Below are 15,289 nucleotides of genomic sequence, written 5' to 3'. Positions count from 1 at the left end.
GTTTTCTTTTTAAGAACAAAGGAGGGAATGGTTTGCATGACCACCGCTGCAGGATAATCTCACCTTGTCAATCATTATTTCCTTATATAACTTTTTAATTGATATAAACTATTTCTAGGCAACTTTTTAGGGCAGAGGGCCTTCAAAAAATAGCTTACATATAAAATTGGAGTAAAGTGTTAATAAAATAAGCATTAAAGCAAACATTTATTGTGATCTTGCCTCTTGTGGGTCTCAAGATAACACTCTGTGGCAGGATAGCTGGGTGTATCATTCTTCAATATAAAATTCTGAAACAGCATCCAGAATATTTTCTAGGGGGACTTTTTCTAGTTCTGGCTCATCAGGGGAAGGGACTGAACTTCATTTTCCTGTACTGGTTCATCACTAGACTGCAAATGGGTTCTGTCCCTCTCCCTTCAGCTGACTTCTGATTTGAGCATCGTAGATACTAACTCCAAATTCTGCTCCAGCAGCTGGTTGGCCGGACATGCTCAGCTCTGGGTTTACTGTATGGAATTGATGGAGTGTCTTCTTAAGAAGACTTAGATGTTCTAGAAAGAAAATGCAAGCTAAGTTCTCTGGAACATGCTTGTGAGAGAAGCAAAAGAATGAACAAAGATGAAATGTGTGTTGCAACACAGGCTCTGCCTCTTTTGTAGTTGTGTTGTGATGTCACAGACAAGAAGGGAAGGGGCAGAACCTGCATCATGATGTCATGATGCACATTTCATCATTTTGGCAAGACCTCTGGGTTCTGTGGATGCCCATGCTTTGGAAGATACCTTTACAAGCTGTAATAACTTTTTACTGTATTGTATTTCTAGGAAATGTTGGAAAACTGTATGGAGAGTGAAAGGGAACGTAATAAGGAGGCTTTGGCAGCGGCTGCAAAGGTACCTTAGCATGCAGAAATTGTCCCTGGGATGCCTTTTGAACTCCATTTCATAGGGTTGCTTTTGATTTCAAGGAGGAAAAGCAGATAGTATTGTACCAAGTAAATATCTGAAATCTGGAGTTGTTAATGAAAGGGACTTTTTGATTGTCCTGCTGAGTCCTTATTCTTCTTGGTATCCACGATCTTAACAAACCACATCAGATCTAAAAAAAAGTGCTGGAAACAAGTGAAAACTTCTTTTATTCCCATTCAGTCATTGTAATAACCACTGAGAACTTTAGATGGTTGGTGTCCACCCCGGAAAGCTTTATCTGGTGGATATTTTGAGAAGTTATTTTGAGAAATCTATCAAGGCTGAGCTTTATTATCAATCGCTTTGTGCCATTTTTGTTAAATTTTACTTTATTTTTATTTCTCCTTCGACACTTTCTGATCCTGATGTAACCTCCTGTCTTTCTGGCATCATTTCTCCTTTTATGTACTGTAGGTGAGAAAGTGAGATGAGGAAAGAAGTGCCCTACTTTTCATTTGGCCTTATCCTATAGCGACCAGTAGTTGTGTCCCTACCCTGTTATTTGGTGGGTAAAAAGAAAAGAATCTCACACTGTACGAACAGAGAATATAGTTTTTGCAACCCAGTAGTTGGAACTAATCTTTGGCGTATGTTCGTAATTTGTTACATTGGCTTTTACAGCAGAAGTGTTCATTGCAAAGGCACTGTTCAGAGGACTTCTGAAAAACTGTTTTAAAAAAGAGATGGAAACTGGAACAACGTTTTCAGTTTCTAAAATTAATCCAGTTTTCAGAATTAGCTTAAATAAACTTGAGGGCCTTTTTTTCAAACCAACTTTTGACGTTTAGAGATCATAGACAGCATTTGGGGTACTCACCTACAACGCTGAAGTCCTCTTATTGAGACTCACACTGACTTTGTTATTTGATGTGCAGATTGAGAAAGAGGACTTGCAGGCTGCTGTTCTAGCGGCAGTAACAGCAGAAAGAGAAAACATGAAAAAACTGCATGACCAAGAAAAAGAATTATGGCAAGCAGAGAGAATCAGAGATCGTGAGAAGATTGCTCAAGCCGTAGAAGAAGCAGCGGAACGGGAAAGACAGAGCTCGCAGGTTAGCGAATTTGATGTTCTTGGTTATCACTCACTTTGTGTTGTACGTAGTACTTCAGATTTGTTCAAATCCTTATGCAGAAGGAGGGAGATGGGTGGGCAGGTATGTCCCAGGAGTCACCCTTCCTGCTGACGTCCCCAGTATGCCCTCTGTTTCACTGTGCTGTCTGGTGCCCCTGAGCCATTCATGCATCCGCTTCTCTGTGGTGCCAAGACGTTGAGAGAGGACTGGTATCTTGGGTGCATTTGGTTTTCGGCAGTGAGCTCGGTTTCTGTGGCGCTGGTGGCTGCTGGACTGGATCTATGTCAGGGTAGAAAGATAATCCCCCAGTCCCTGTCTTAGGGGTCACTTAGGGGATTGAGAGAGCAGCGTATGGACTGTGGAACATATAGACCAATGTGTAGACTACTCAGTGACTAGATCCAGCCTCTGCTAGACTCGTGACCAGACATACGTGCCACCCACACAGGATCCCTTGGTACAGAGAGGCTGTAATGTAAAACAAGATCTAGATTCTCACCAAATGCAAAAGCCTTGTGTTTACTGCTACCTTTGGTTTGGAATAGGATTAGTAGCGTGGAATCCTAGGAGGTATGAGTTGGAAGGGATCTTCTAGGACTGGGCATTGAAGACTGGGACTGTTTGGACTTCGGGCTACTTAATGTCTTGCACTGTGCAGATTCTGAGAGCATATGCACGTGGCACATGAAACCAAGTTACGCTTTAACCATGTTGAAGGGACATGGTCACAAATGCTCCCCAGATGATACAGCAAGCCACAGCCATTGTAACGGTCCCTCTTTTACCTCCTAACCCAGCAAACCCCTGTGCCATGCAGAGCAGCTGACCAGAGCTCGTGTTCCTCCTGACCCCCTTTGTTGGCTGACACGGCGCTCCTGCATCTTCGGCGGGACTGCTGAAACAACACCTTAGCATCACACCCAGGAGGCACAAAAGGCCCCCCTTGTGTAGCTTCATCAATAAAGTTGTTGCCTTCTTTAGATAGTTGTTTTGGGTTAGTGGATGCAGGTATCTTGGTTTCTTTGCTTTTTAAAACTGATTCGTTCTCCTTGAAGTGGGTGAAACCGAATGTTGAACTAATGTTGAATTCAGTCTTACTGTTCCTAAGTGAAATAGAGTAAGGCTGACTCTTTCTTTTCACCTCTCTTTCATCTGCATTAGAGTTTTAATCTTCCTGTTGGTATTCAGTTTGCTGCAATTTATTCAGATAATTCAGGGCCGTATCCAACACATTTGGAGGATATTCAGGTTCGGAAGGAAGGGGTATACCAGTGTCTACTTCGCTGGTCACTGTAAATTAATACAGTTTACAATATCCCAGCATGCACAGCCCTTGAGAACAAGTTTTCCAAGGCTAGTTTTGGCATAATCAGCTGGAAACTCCTGTGTAGGTAGCTTGAAACTGATAGCAAGCCAACTGTCCTAAACTTCTAGAACAATAAAAAAAAGTGTATTTCTTCTGCAGTTGAAGAGCTTGGATCTGCCCTGGCTGATTGCTAGTTGTTTAGGCTTGGTGTAAAAGAGTAACTTTTCGTGTTATGAGATAACCTCTTCATTTCATGGGGAAGATAAAGAGCTTAGTTCAAATAGTTGGTGAAAAGTGGCTGAAGTCTTTCCATAAGAAGACTTTGATGCTTTTGGTTCAAATTGTCAATGCTGCCGATGGTGGACAAGCCTTCCAATATTTGGAACCCTTTGAACTTCGATGCCAACAACTCTTAAAAAGACTCCATTAATTCACTATAGATTTATCTGACAGTGGAAGAGGATTAAGTTATTGAGAAGAGACTGACTGAAATCCCTCTTTTGTAATTAGTAAAAGCAAATACAAACTAAACTCAGAGAGAGAAGGAGAAATAGAAAGAAAGAATAAAAAGTGCAAAGAAAGAAAAAGAGAAAAGAGAAAAAAGAAAAAGAAAAATATATAAAGAAGTGACTTCCGATCTTCATCATAACAAGTATAACTCTTCACCCCCATAAGGTTACAAACACATATCTCTTCTTCCCATAACCCATCCCTTATCCATATACAAATCCATAAATCATCAACTTTTCAGTCCTGGTGTCAGCAAAAAGTATGCAAAGGATTACCAGAGCTTTATAGAAACATGTGTTATGTTAACCTTGGTCAAACAAACTTTATATTCCTTCCTTTTACTTCTAACAATCTTGATCTTTAATTCATTCAGATGTTGTCATAGGATTTGATGTCTCTTCAGTTATTCTTTTTCCCATCCCAAAGGCTTCTTCAAGGCTTTAGCAGACCTCTTTTGTTAATCCAATTAAAAGCCATTCTCCAGATCATTCTCTTGGTTTATCATTTGTATTTACACTTTAATTTTCAAGAATTTAGAGCCATGAGCACATGCTCTTAAAACACGGGGCTTTAATGTCTGAATGATTCTGATGGTTTTACACTATAGAATCAGTTGTAGAGCAGTAATCCAGCATCAGTGATTAAAAACATTCTGTAATTAATTTTGGTGGAATATAGTATAGCATGGTAGTTGCATGCTAAAATTAACTGAAAATAAGAATCATTATCTGCTCATCTACTGTACCTACAGAACATTGGTCTTCTCTTTTTTCTTTTATTAGATACTTCCTTACCCCACTGAGTCAATGAAAGAAATATGTGTGGCTGATGCCGTTTTTCTTTTTGACCTGTTTTCACCTTTGCACATGGACATATCAAAGCTTTACACCTTTGTCAGTGAAGAATTGTTGTATGATTCACACAGTTCTCTGGGAAAGTAATATCCCTGTCCGTAATAGTAGGGGATAAGTGGGGTTGTCTATCAAAATCAGCAAAAATGCAAAACAAACTTTGTTTAAAGGAAAAGAAGATGTCCTCCCATAAATGCCATCCTAACACAAGAATATTAATATATTTTGGCAAACTGCTGTCAGACGTTTTGTGATTACCTCTCCTTCTGTAGCCCTAGACAAATGTGGGAAGATGATTTTTAAAGATTTTTTTTCACAACGCTGATAATTTATTTCAACATGATACTCAGCTATCTGTACCACTGGATCAAAATGGCAGTCAGGAAGCTTGGAGGAGGAGCCCCAACCTGGGGAAAGACCACAACAGTCCTTATCTTCAAAAGTAGAGATAATTGGTAATACCCGGCTCATCCTCTCTGTCTCTGCTCACTGCAGGGAAATGACCTACCAGAGTCTTCAGCAATAAATTCCTTGCATGGGCTGAATATAGAACATTCTTAGAGAGGAGCATAAGGGCTTTAGAGCAGACTGCCCCATGGTAGGCAGTGATTGTGTAGTAACATATTTGACTGAAGAAGCAAGCTTCGGTTCTTTAGGCCAGGAGATGGTTAAAACTGAACTGAAGTTCCATAAACAAATGCTTGCTGTTTATTCTCAAGCCATTGTAGAACTCAACCTCTAATCAAGTCAGATGGAGAAGCTGGGTCAGATTTCTATCCATTCCTCCTATTAGAGGAATTAGACAATCCTGCATTCACTCCTTAATTTATGTCTTAACCATTTGAATATAGCCCTGTAGAATGTCATGCCCCTAAATTATCTAGCTCTTTCGCTTGGAGGAGACAATGCACAACTGTTCCCTTTATCCCAAGCAGATTGAAAAAGTTATTGCTAGTCTTGGGAACGGTAATAACAATGATTTGAATTTGGTTTATTTCAGATCACCGTAAGAAAGGCTAGCCACTTTTATCTAGATTTGGACGTAACCTTTAATTGTTGTTCATCTAGAATGGAAACAAAAACCTATGGACAGAGTTCTCTCAATTATGACAGAGAAGAATAGATAGAGGAATGGCATGGCTATGATTAACCATAGTTTATTGTTACATCTAACAAAGCCAACCTGTATAATGATAAACTTATGAAATCATATCAACTCTTAAAACTCCTGGGTCGATAATCTTTTCCCTGTTGAAACAAAAAAGACACCTTATTTTCTCTAAAGATATCTTCCCTATTAGGTAAATCCAGATTTGCTAGCTAACTTAATAAATTGAAAATATTCCTTGGGGAGAAGTACAGACGACAAAGATAAATTATATTAGGCCTTCCACGGGAGCGTGGAACGTTTTTGAGCGTTGTATCTGCAGCAGATGTATGGTATAAGTGAATCCAAAAGACGGTTTGTTTCCTCTGCTGTGATTTCCATTTGAAACATATGTTATCCAGGTGGATCAGAGCAAATTATAAAAAGAACCCTATTTTATGCAAGGGAAAGCCTTTGATAGTCTCCTTAGTCTTTCTGGAATGTAATCAACTTGAAAGAAACTTGACTTCCTAAAATGAGAAGAGTTCCGATTACAGCAATATGTTGGTGTTTCCTTTGCTGTTTCATGATCTTTATTCCAGGTACAGAAAAGTCCTTGCTGTGGCCTTTTCCTGCTGCGTAACCAGGATGAGCTGCTGGTGAAGTTCCACTGTTCCTCTTCTATTTTTAGCATCTTGCTTAGATTTGACATGGACCTTTAAATTCAAAGGCCAATTTTTTGCACTGTTGGAATAAATCATTTGTGGATTCTTCCTTCAACTTGATTATTTTTAATTCAAACCATTTGTGTGCTACTCCCTGAAAAGAATACAGTGTGTGCCCGGCAGCTGTAATCCACGTTCTTATTGTTTGTATATATTGAAGGTTTACTCCATCTGTATGGTCTAAAATTATAGTAACATACGGTGTGGATGTTGAAAAAAATCTACATCCTAATTCAGCAATGCTGAAAGAAGGAAAAACAATGTTCTCTAAAAAGGAAAGTAGATTTGCAGTTATATTTAGACCAGTGGAACTTCTCAGAAAATATATTTGGGATTGTTTTTATAGCTTATTTTTTGAAGAAGAAGGATCTACCAAGAGCTCACAAATAATACATCCAAATGTAAGCAACTGGGGGAAACGAACGAATAAAGCAACAAATTCAGAGTATCTGAAAGCACACCCCTTTCTTTCTTCTGAACACTGACAGAAGGGGTGGAGCAGTTTCCCCGGGAAATTTTGGTGCCATTATTGAACAGGCCCTGTCTGAGAGAACATCCTCAAGTATCCTTTGGAAGGCTGGTGGTGCTGCTTCTTCACAGTTTGTCCCTCGTTGTCTGTTCCCCCAGGGGCTGTGAGCAAAGCCAAGGGAGTGTACGTGAACACACATGTGCAGACTGCAACATGGGCCTTGTAAAGATGCAGCTGCTGTAACACTCTGTGGGCATGAAGACAGTTGGCAAAGTGTTTCTCTCAGCTGCTTTCAAGCCTGATTGTTCAGGTCGATCCTCTCAGACAAGGGTTCTTCAGCAGAGCAGGCCTCCCCTCAAGGCCTGGTGGTGCTCTTCAGAAGTCAGGGCTTCGGGGAGGCCTCCCTGAGGTTGATCAGCTTGGCTCCCCTTGGCATTCCTGCAGCTGTTCCTTCTATCATAAGCCTTTCAGTAAATTGTTTAGCTTGCAGAAATTAAGCCATTCTCCTAGAGATCTCTGTGTTCGTGTTTGCTCCTTCTTTGCAGCTTAGACCCTAGATTTTCAGCTTTCCAGCTGATCCCATTTCTTCATACATTTCTTTTGTTTGAAGCCTTATGACCTCACTCTTGTCTGTTCTTGTGAATTTTCCCATTCATCCTGTAAAATGCTTACATTGCATTTAAGAAATAATCAATATATGCATGATCAGGGAATAAAGATTCTTTATTCTTGTGGTAATAATGGTCAAGAAATCCCAGTGATTACTGGAATTAGAATAAGCTCAGTATCTGTACAAACACTGATAGGTGTTGCATGATGGTTCACCACAACTGCGTTTTCTTCATTCAATCTTCTGGGCGGTGGTGTCCAGTCCATGGTTTTTCTTTAAGGGGAGTACTCTCCTTGCATACATGATTCTTAAAGACAATTCCATTTACACTCTGCAAACTGATCTCCAGGCTTCTGTATAGCTTACTCTCCTGTTAGTCTCTTTTCTTGCAATGGCAGTGGCTTCGTTAAGACTCTCAAAGGCAAGAATGATGCAAGTAGGTCTCAGAACACCCATCTGTGATGTCCCAAGTCCTCAGTAGGAGCAGTTCCATGCATGGATGTCCATTACCAGCCATGATGGTCATCATCACCCAAATGACCTTCCAGCATGCCCAACATCATTTGCCCCCTCTGCGAATGCTTCTGTTTGCAGAATACCCTATTTATAAAAAGGTGGAGAGCTTTTTGAGGAGGGCTTTTTTTCCTTTTAACAATCTTTCCTCAAGTTACTCCCAGTAAGAGTTTGTTGGATTTAACATTTTAAGGAACCATCCGTTTAAAAAAATTCTAATGTTCTAGATTGAGGGCCCTGAAGGAGGAAGGCATAGAGTGGTTCTAAACATTACTGTCTGAAGTAGCCCTGTGTTGAAGTAAGTGTTCATGGGGAGATAAAAAAAATGTATGTAGCCTGTGCAGTGCTGAAGAATTTGAAGTAAAATAAGTACACTCTTATCCTAACTATTCTTTTTTTAAAATATATATTAAAATATTAGGAAATGGTAAAAGCAGCAATCCTAGAAGAACAAAGGAAAAGTGAGAAAGCTGTAGAAGAAGCTGTAAAGCAAACAAGGGAAGAACTGATGGAATACCTCAAGGAGCAGAAAAGGGTAAGTGTCACCTTTAGGCAGCAGAGGTCCAACGTTGGAGCTAGAGAGGATTTATTTGAAGAGTTAGCTTGAACTTTGCTTAAAATTGCTGAATGGCTTGGTTGGATAGGTGCTGTAGCATTGACAGGCATCTTGTGAATACCTGCCAGATGTTGATCAGAAATTAAGTAAAAGCGTTAGCTTGCGTAGATATGAGATACTGTGCCAGCAGAAACGCCACGTTTCATCAAGGACAGAAGTCACAGAAACAAAGCTTGTATCCTCTTCTTGCTTATATGTCTGTGTATTGCCTTGATAAAGAATATTACGGAGTCATAATCTCAGCATTTATTACAATAGCATGAAGTGTCTCATCAAATGATCGTTGTAACCCTATAAACCAAGCTGATGCTTCCACATTTTCTTTGAAATTTATTCATCTTCTGGTCAACATACTATGTTATTCATCTGATCTTAAATGATGCTTTGAATCTGAAGTTTGATGAAGCAGTTTGCAAATATTAATAGAATGCAAGGGGAACCATGTTTGGGTGGGTGGAGACCCAAGTGTGTGAAACCAGTTCGCACATGTGAGTGAGACAGAGCGTTTCAGGGAGCTTGAGGAGTGGCAATCTTTGTTTTTAACTGGTGTTATGACTAATTTAGGGCATACCTAAAATATACAGGTGTTCCTCATTTCAAAATGGTGCCCTCATTTTTTAGCAGCTGTGACCAAAGGTGGTTCCAGTGGTCCCCAAAGGGGACACAAGGGTTGCTGGTGGCCCAGAGATTGCTGACTCTTGATATAATGAAGTATCAGAGTGACAGATGTAGCATTTAGCTAACTTTGCACTGGGTCTCACCTCAAATATATAAGGAACAACTCTGATATCCAAAGTACAGTGGTGCCTCTACTTACGAATGCCCCTACTTACGAAATTTTCAAGATACGACCAGCTCTGGCCCCAAAAATTTACCTCTACTTACAAACTTGCCTCTACTTACGAACCGGATCCGCAGCCATTTTCCCTGCTGCCACGCGGTCGCGGCTTCCTGTGGGCGAGATCGCAGTAGCAAGGAGATGTTCGGTGAGGCTTGTGGTGTGTTTTGTGGCATTTGGAAGGTTTTTGTGGTGTTTGGAAGGTTTTTGAGGTTTAAAAATAAAATGCATATGTTTCAGAACTGTTTAGCCATATTTACATTGAACCTTATGGGGAAATTTACCTCGGGGTGCGACCAAATTCGGAGGGCAGATTAGCCGTATTTACATTGAACCTTATGGGGAAATTTGCCTCGTGGTGCAACCAAATTCAGAGGGCGGAACGGATTAACCGTATTTACATTGAACCTTATGGGAAAATTTACCTCGACTTGAGACCAACTCGAGTTGCAACCAGAGTCACGGAACGCATTAAGTTCGTAACTAGAGGTACCACTGTATATCTGGAACTCTGATCTTGTCATTTACACTGAAGTTGGCGGGTTGCAAGCAACTGTATGTTGACTTGCAAAGTGTCTCTGGCTTAGAGAACCTGGCTTGCATGGAATAGCAGGAAAGTGTGTGGGGTAAAACTGTAGCATCCTGGCCAAAACGTACCAAAATTGTCCGTTACTCTCCTTACCATTAGCAGGGAATGTGTTGTGTGGCCCAATACAATTAAAGCTGGTCTCCATCTTCTCTATTTTAGTAAGAGCTGTCACATGAACACCACAACTGACCAATCCCACAGTGAGTGATGGAGGTGGGAATCGGTGATACAAAAATGCAATAATTAAATAAATACCAATCTTGTGATCACCATTCCATGATAAGATTGTTACTAGGAATGTAATAGGAATAAATGGGAAAGAATGTGAATGAAATGAAATGAAATGAAATGAAATGAAATGAAATGAAATGAGGGAGGGAGGGATTGGGAGGAAGGAAAAAATGATGGTGTTGATGAGATCTTCAAAAAGAGAGAGATTAGAAGTTGAAAGAACAAAAGGCATGGTATGAAGTGTTATATGAACGTGGTAGGAACAAGGATGGTTTGCAAAGGACAGAAAGCTATGGAGAGGGACTGTGAATAGTGTTAGTGTAAATAAGAATTAATTATATTTCCTTTTCCCTTTTTTATCTCATGCCTCTAATCTTTTTTGGCATATTATTTCATACTCCTTTTCTGCACTCTGTACAACATTGCTGCCCCAAATGTGTTTGTATGTGTGTATAATATATATAATATTAATGAAATTAATATTAAAACATCTCCGAGATCATAGCATTGAAGACTACTTATGCAGGTAAGGAAATGTTGACAACTGAGAAACCAAGCTCAGAAAAGTCCAACTCTGAGCTATATATAGTCTCTACACTCACTAAGAGTTATGTGTAAAATTAAAGTTGCTCTATGCTGGTTAGCGCCAAGCTAACTAAAATATTTCACAGAATTTCTGGAAAATGTTCAGGCTTGGGTCTTGCCAAGCCTTCAGTGCTAAGCAAATATTTTGTTGTTGGGCAGCCATTAATAATGCCTTTTTAAAAATTATTTTGCAGAAATGGTAAAAGGAAGTTATTTTGTTCCATGAAATATATCTAGTCCCTTTCTAGATTTTGGTTCTTATCCATTATACAAGGAGATGTCGAGAAGAGGTCCCAATTTATATATTGAGATATTTTCTGGTGAAATGTGTGCAGTTGTTCACCCTGCTATATACAAAGCTAACTTATGCTGAGGTAGTCCACTAGTTTATCTCTGGTCCGTCACTGACCCTTTTAGGATCTTACCTCCCTTTCCAGAACAGCTCTGGCCCATTGTGCCAGGGATCTGAGATCTCTGTTGTCAACTTCACCTCTGAATGACATACTTTACAGAAAAGAACAAGGAACAACTGTGGTTTGTACCATTAGAATGGAAGTTTGGTTAGACACAGAGCTGCAAAGGTTCAGTGGACACAAACTGATTTGTGGAGCACAAGTTTATTTCTCCAGTGATTTACAGCAGAATCACCTTGTTGGGCTTCCAGAAAAAGCAGGATGATGCAAATGTCTTATAAATGGGTTTAAAATACTAGCATGTCCCCATTTGTTAATGGAAAAGACTCCATTCCACCACCAGAAAAATATGAAGTTTCCATTTGATAAAGAAACTTAAGCAAGGGTGTTGCAAAATACAGGCGTTATGTTCTGGAATAATAGTTGCTCATTTTGTAACTAAATTAAGGGCATTGATTTTGATTTAGCCTTGGATCAATTAAGGAAGGGCATTCGTGGAAAGAGATTCTCATTCTCTCCTATCCCCTGTAGCCACCTGCAACCTATAAAAAATGTCTCCCAACGGATGAGAGGGGACTTCTTACCAATGTGGTGCAGAACACCCAAACCTTTTGGGTATAGGAGGAGTCGACATTTTCCTCCTGCAAATTTCTTTCACTGAAGTTATGACTCTAGTCATTGTTTTGCTTGCAACATGTTCATAGCAACTGGAAGATCTTATTAATAATGTTTTTGTGTGGTCATTAAAGGAACTAATTGCATCTTTTGTTGGCATATGGCAGGCAGTTAAAAATATTAAGACCTTTCTAAGATGGCCAAGTAGGAGAATATTGAGAAATGCCAACATTAGGCTACAGAGAGAATACTGTTTGCAACCAATGGAATGATATGTAGAACTTTGAATATACACAGAGTAAGAACCGAATATATACAGTATTAATGCTTTGTAACAGTTTGGTGGTTTTACACATTGATTGGAAAGCATGAAAACTGGGTTCAGATGGATAGCAGAAATATAAAATAGCTTATGATTTTCACACACATGGTGGCTGCAGATTCTCTTGGTACACATTTCCATGTTGTAACATCTGATATGAGGGTCCTATCCATGGCAGCACCCAGCATATTTCTTGACGCTTAGGGAATAGATTCATTCTAACATAATTGATAACTAAGTCAAAATATATAAAATAAAATAAAAATAAATGAAACATCTGTAAGAACCTAGAAGCCGTCTTCCTTACAGCCCTCCAGATGTTTTAATTATGGGGTTCCAAAACCCCGAAGGCCCTTTCCTACCTGATTTTGAAAGCCAGGGGAATCCTGCACTAGATTGCCAACGTTGCGTCACACAGAGAACGCTGTCCTTTGCGTACTCTGGTCCCAAGCTATTTAGGGCTGTAGAAGTCAAAACCAGATTTTTGAATGAAGTCCAGAGGAAAACCAGAAGTCAGTAGGGATCCTAATTAAGGGGTAAACTATATTTTTACTTGAAATGCATGACCTGCTAAGATTGCTAAAGTATATATTGGGAACATGATATGAAAATATGTCATATTTGAGGAAAAGTTGTATTAAAAAATAAAAGGAAATTTATAGCCAAATAGGATGTTTTGGATACATAGGATGAAAAGGGATATGTTGAAGGTAATTGTGTAAGTTCCATAGAAAATTATCTACCGTGGGAATCAATTATTGCAGGGGTTGTGCAATTATTCCCCAGCAGTACCTCAGTGCATATGGAGCCTGGGCATCTTTGAAAGCCCCAGTGATATCATGCACCTTATGATATCATTATGCAAATCACACATGAGGTCACTTGGCATCCTCTGTGGATGCCCGTGCCCAGAGGCGCAAACGTCGTCCCTGCCTACATTCTTCAAAGCAGATGTGTCTTTTACTGGTTTCATTGACCCACTTTCTGAAACAGGAAAATTGTCTAACAATAACCACCCAATTTAAAAAAAGAATCATTCCCATGTTTTTCTGGAACAGATGGATGACTGATAAGATCTGCAATCCAGGCTCAGTACGGAGAATCAGGCATTCTTGCAGAGAATAAATAGAGGCACAACGCCATCTTGCATTCAGCTACCAATCTGATGTTACAATATTAGATTCATCAATAGAAACTTCAGAGAAAGCTGGCAAAACTTGTAGAGTTAGCTAGGAAAACTTTGTCATGCTACAGTGATAACACAGAGTTGCTTGAACTTGGTCTGACAAATGCCTCAGACCTACCTGGTGTTTTTGCTAATACAGTAATTTTCCTAATACAAAGATTGCTACTGTCACACTGATTTCCCTCCAAGTCCCCATGGAGGAGAACTTCTCAGAGGCCTTGGAGCTTCTGGCAGCCAGGGACCAGGCCCAGCAAGACAAAGGGGGCGAAACTAGGCCTACAGAAGTCCTTCCATGCCTGCGGGAGTGCTGGTGAGGTCAGGTCAAGAGTCCAAAGACTTGCAAGTAGAGAAGGGTGGCATTGCAAGGAACGTTTCTTGGGGAGTGCTGTTGCTCTGGAGTAGACCAGCATTTTGAGCAAGGAAATGCAGGGCAGCTGGATTAAAATGGGGTTTGGAGTCTGGGTTATATAACCTGTCATTTGGAAGTAACCCATTGCTGGAAATAACATCCATACATTACACTTCCGTAGTGAGCTGCCGAAAACTCTTTGGACTAGTTTTGTGGACTCTGACTTGGTTCATACCTGACTTTGCTTTTGTTTATGCCTTTTGGCTCTGGGACTTGTGTTCCTTGGCTCGACTGAAGTCCTGGCCTGTGCTTCAAACACGTTTCTTCTTAACCCTCTGCCTTCTTGTTGTGTTTCAGAAGAAGGGTTGGCCATCCCTGGCTGCCTCCCTGCCCAGCACAGATTACTGGGACGGGAGAGTTGCTTTGTCACTAGTCCCCTTGAAAGCTTGTTTGCTCTGTGGGCCAAAAGATGGTCCACTGGCAGCAAGGCCTCTGAGGAGCAGTTGAGTCAGCTATGATCACAAGCTTCCAACTGGATTTAGTAGCTCCTCAGCAGGGCTTTTGCTAAGCTCTGGTTTGTTAGATAAACCACAGTTGCCTACAGCATGCTAAGCCACAAACCATGTCTGAGAAAACAAAATGGCCTGCTTCGCACAACACATAGATCCAAAACTTAGATCCCAGGGCCATCTACTGCAAACCAGTTCACCCCACCCTTGTGTTATTAATGGGGTAGTTTTTAAAATCCCATTGTGGATGTGTTTGTGGAGTCCTTGGTGGTCTCGGAGCCCTGAGCTACAAACACTCTCTTCTAAGAGATACATCAGTCAACTAATTTGACTGGCTCCATAATGCAATCCATATAATGGAAGAGATGTCCTCAAGAGTTAAACAAAGTCTCATTATTACAGTTTGACAGGAGGTTCAAACATTTATTTCCTCAACCTTAGAACGCTACTGTTCTCGCTTATTTGTGTTAGATGTTCTGTTTTTACTACAACTTGTAAGCTTCCCAGAGCCATTAAAGGGGGGATTTCAGTTTTCTAACAAAGCAAAACTGAATAAATTATGTTCATGTAAGGTGGGAAGGCATCCAGAACTGCAGATCCACTTGCTGAATGGGCAGGGGACATGGCTGTGAAGTCCTGATCCTTCTGAGGCGACCTTGGTCTCACCTGCAGGAGGAGAGTGGGAGAGCCAAGCTGGGCTTTCCCCACCGTGCTCCCTGGCCCATTCAACGCAGTCTCATTGGCAGCCTTCCTCTGTGCCATCTTTGCTGCTGGGGAAGGAATGCATGGCTGAGAAACCAGGCCCCCCACTTTTTTCCCCCATTGGCAACATCAGCAAAGACTCATGTGCTGTGGGACAGCGAGCCCTTCTCCTGCTCTCCTCCACAGGAAGGGTGTTGCCTCCAGTCTGGTCCAGCCTGA

General features: G+C 40.7%; 1 protein-coding gene across 3 annotated transcripts in view; it reads left to right on the top strand.

Annotated features, from left to right (window-relative positions):
- CCDC91 (coiled-coil domain containing 91) overlaps positions 1 to 15,289 on the top strand; it is a 96,425-nt gene that overhangs the window by 66,696 nt on the left and 14,440 nt on the right. For all 3 annotated transcript variants that reach the window (XM_088145708.1, XM_025165626.2, XM_025165627.2), the window contains exons 10-12: positions 828 to 896; positions 1,847 to 2,023; positions 8,537 to 8,650. In XM_088145708.1, coding sequence (XP_088001834.1) covers positions 828 to 896; positions 1,847 to 2,023; positions 8,537 to 8,650 — 360 coding nt within the window. The remainder of the gene's footprint in view (positions 1 to 827; positions 897 to 1,846; positions 2,024 to 8,536; positions 8,651 to 15,289) is intronic.

This window comes from Python bivittatus, unplaced genomic scaffold (genome assembly GCF_059951505.1).
Source record: "Python bivittatus isolate LINGU-HERP-01145 unplaced genomic scaffold, Pbiv_v1 ctg000010_np1212, whole genome shotgun sequence".
In the NCBI taxonomy this organism is placed as follows: Eukaryota; Metazoa; Chordata; class Lepidosauria; order Squamata; family Pythonidae; genus Python; species Python bivittatus.
The sequence above is the reverse complement of the archived record's forward strand: the minus strand, read 5'-3'. Positions and strand labels throughout refer to the sequence as shown.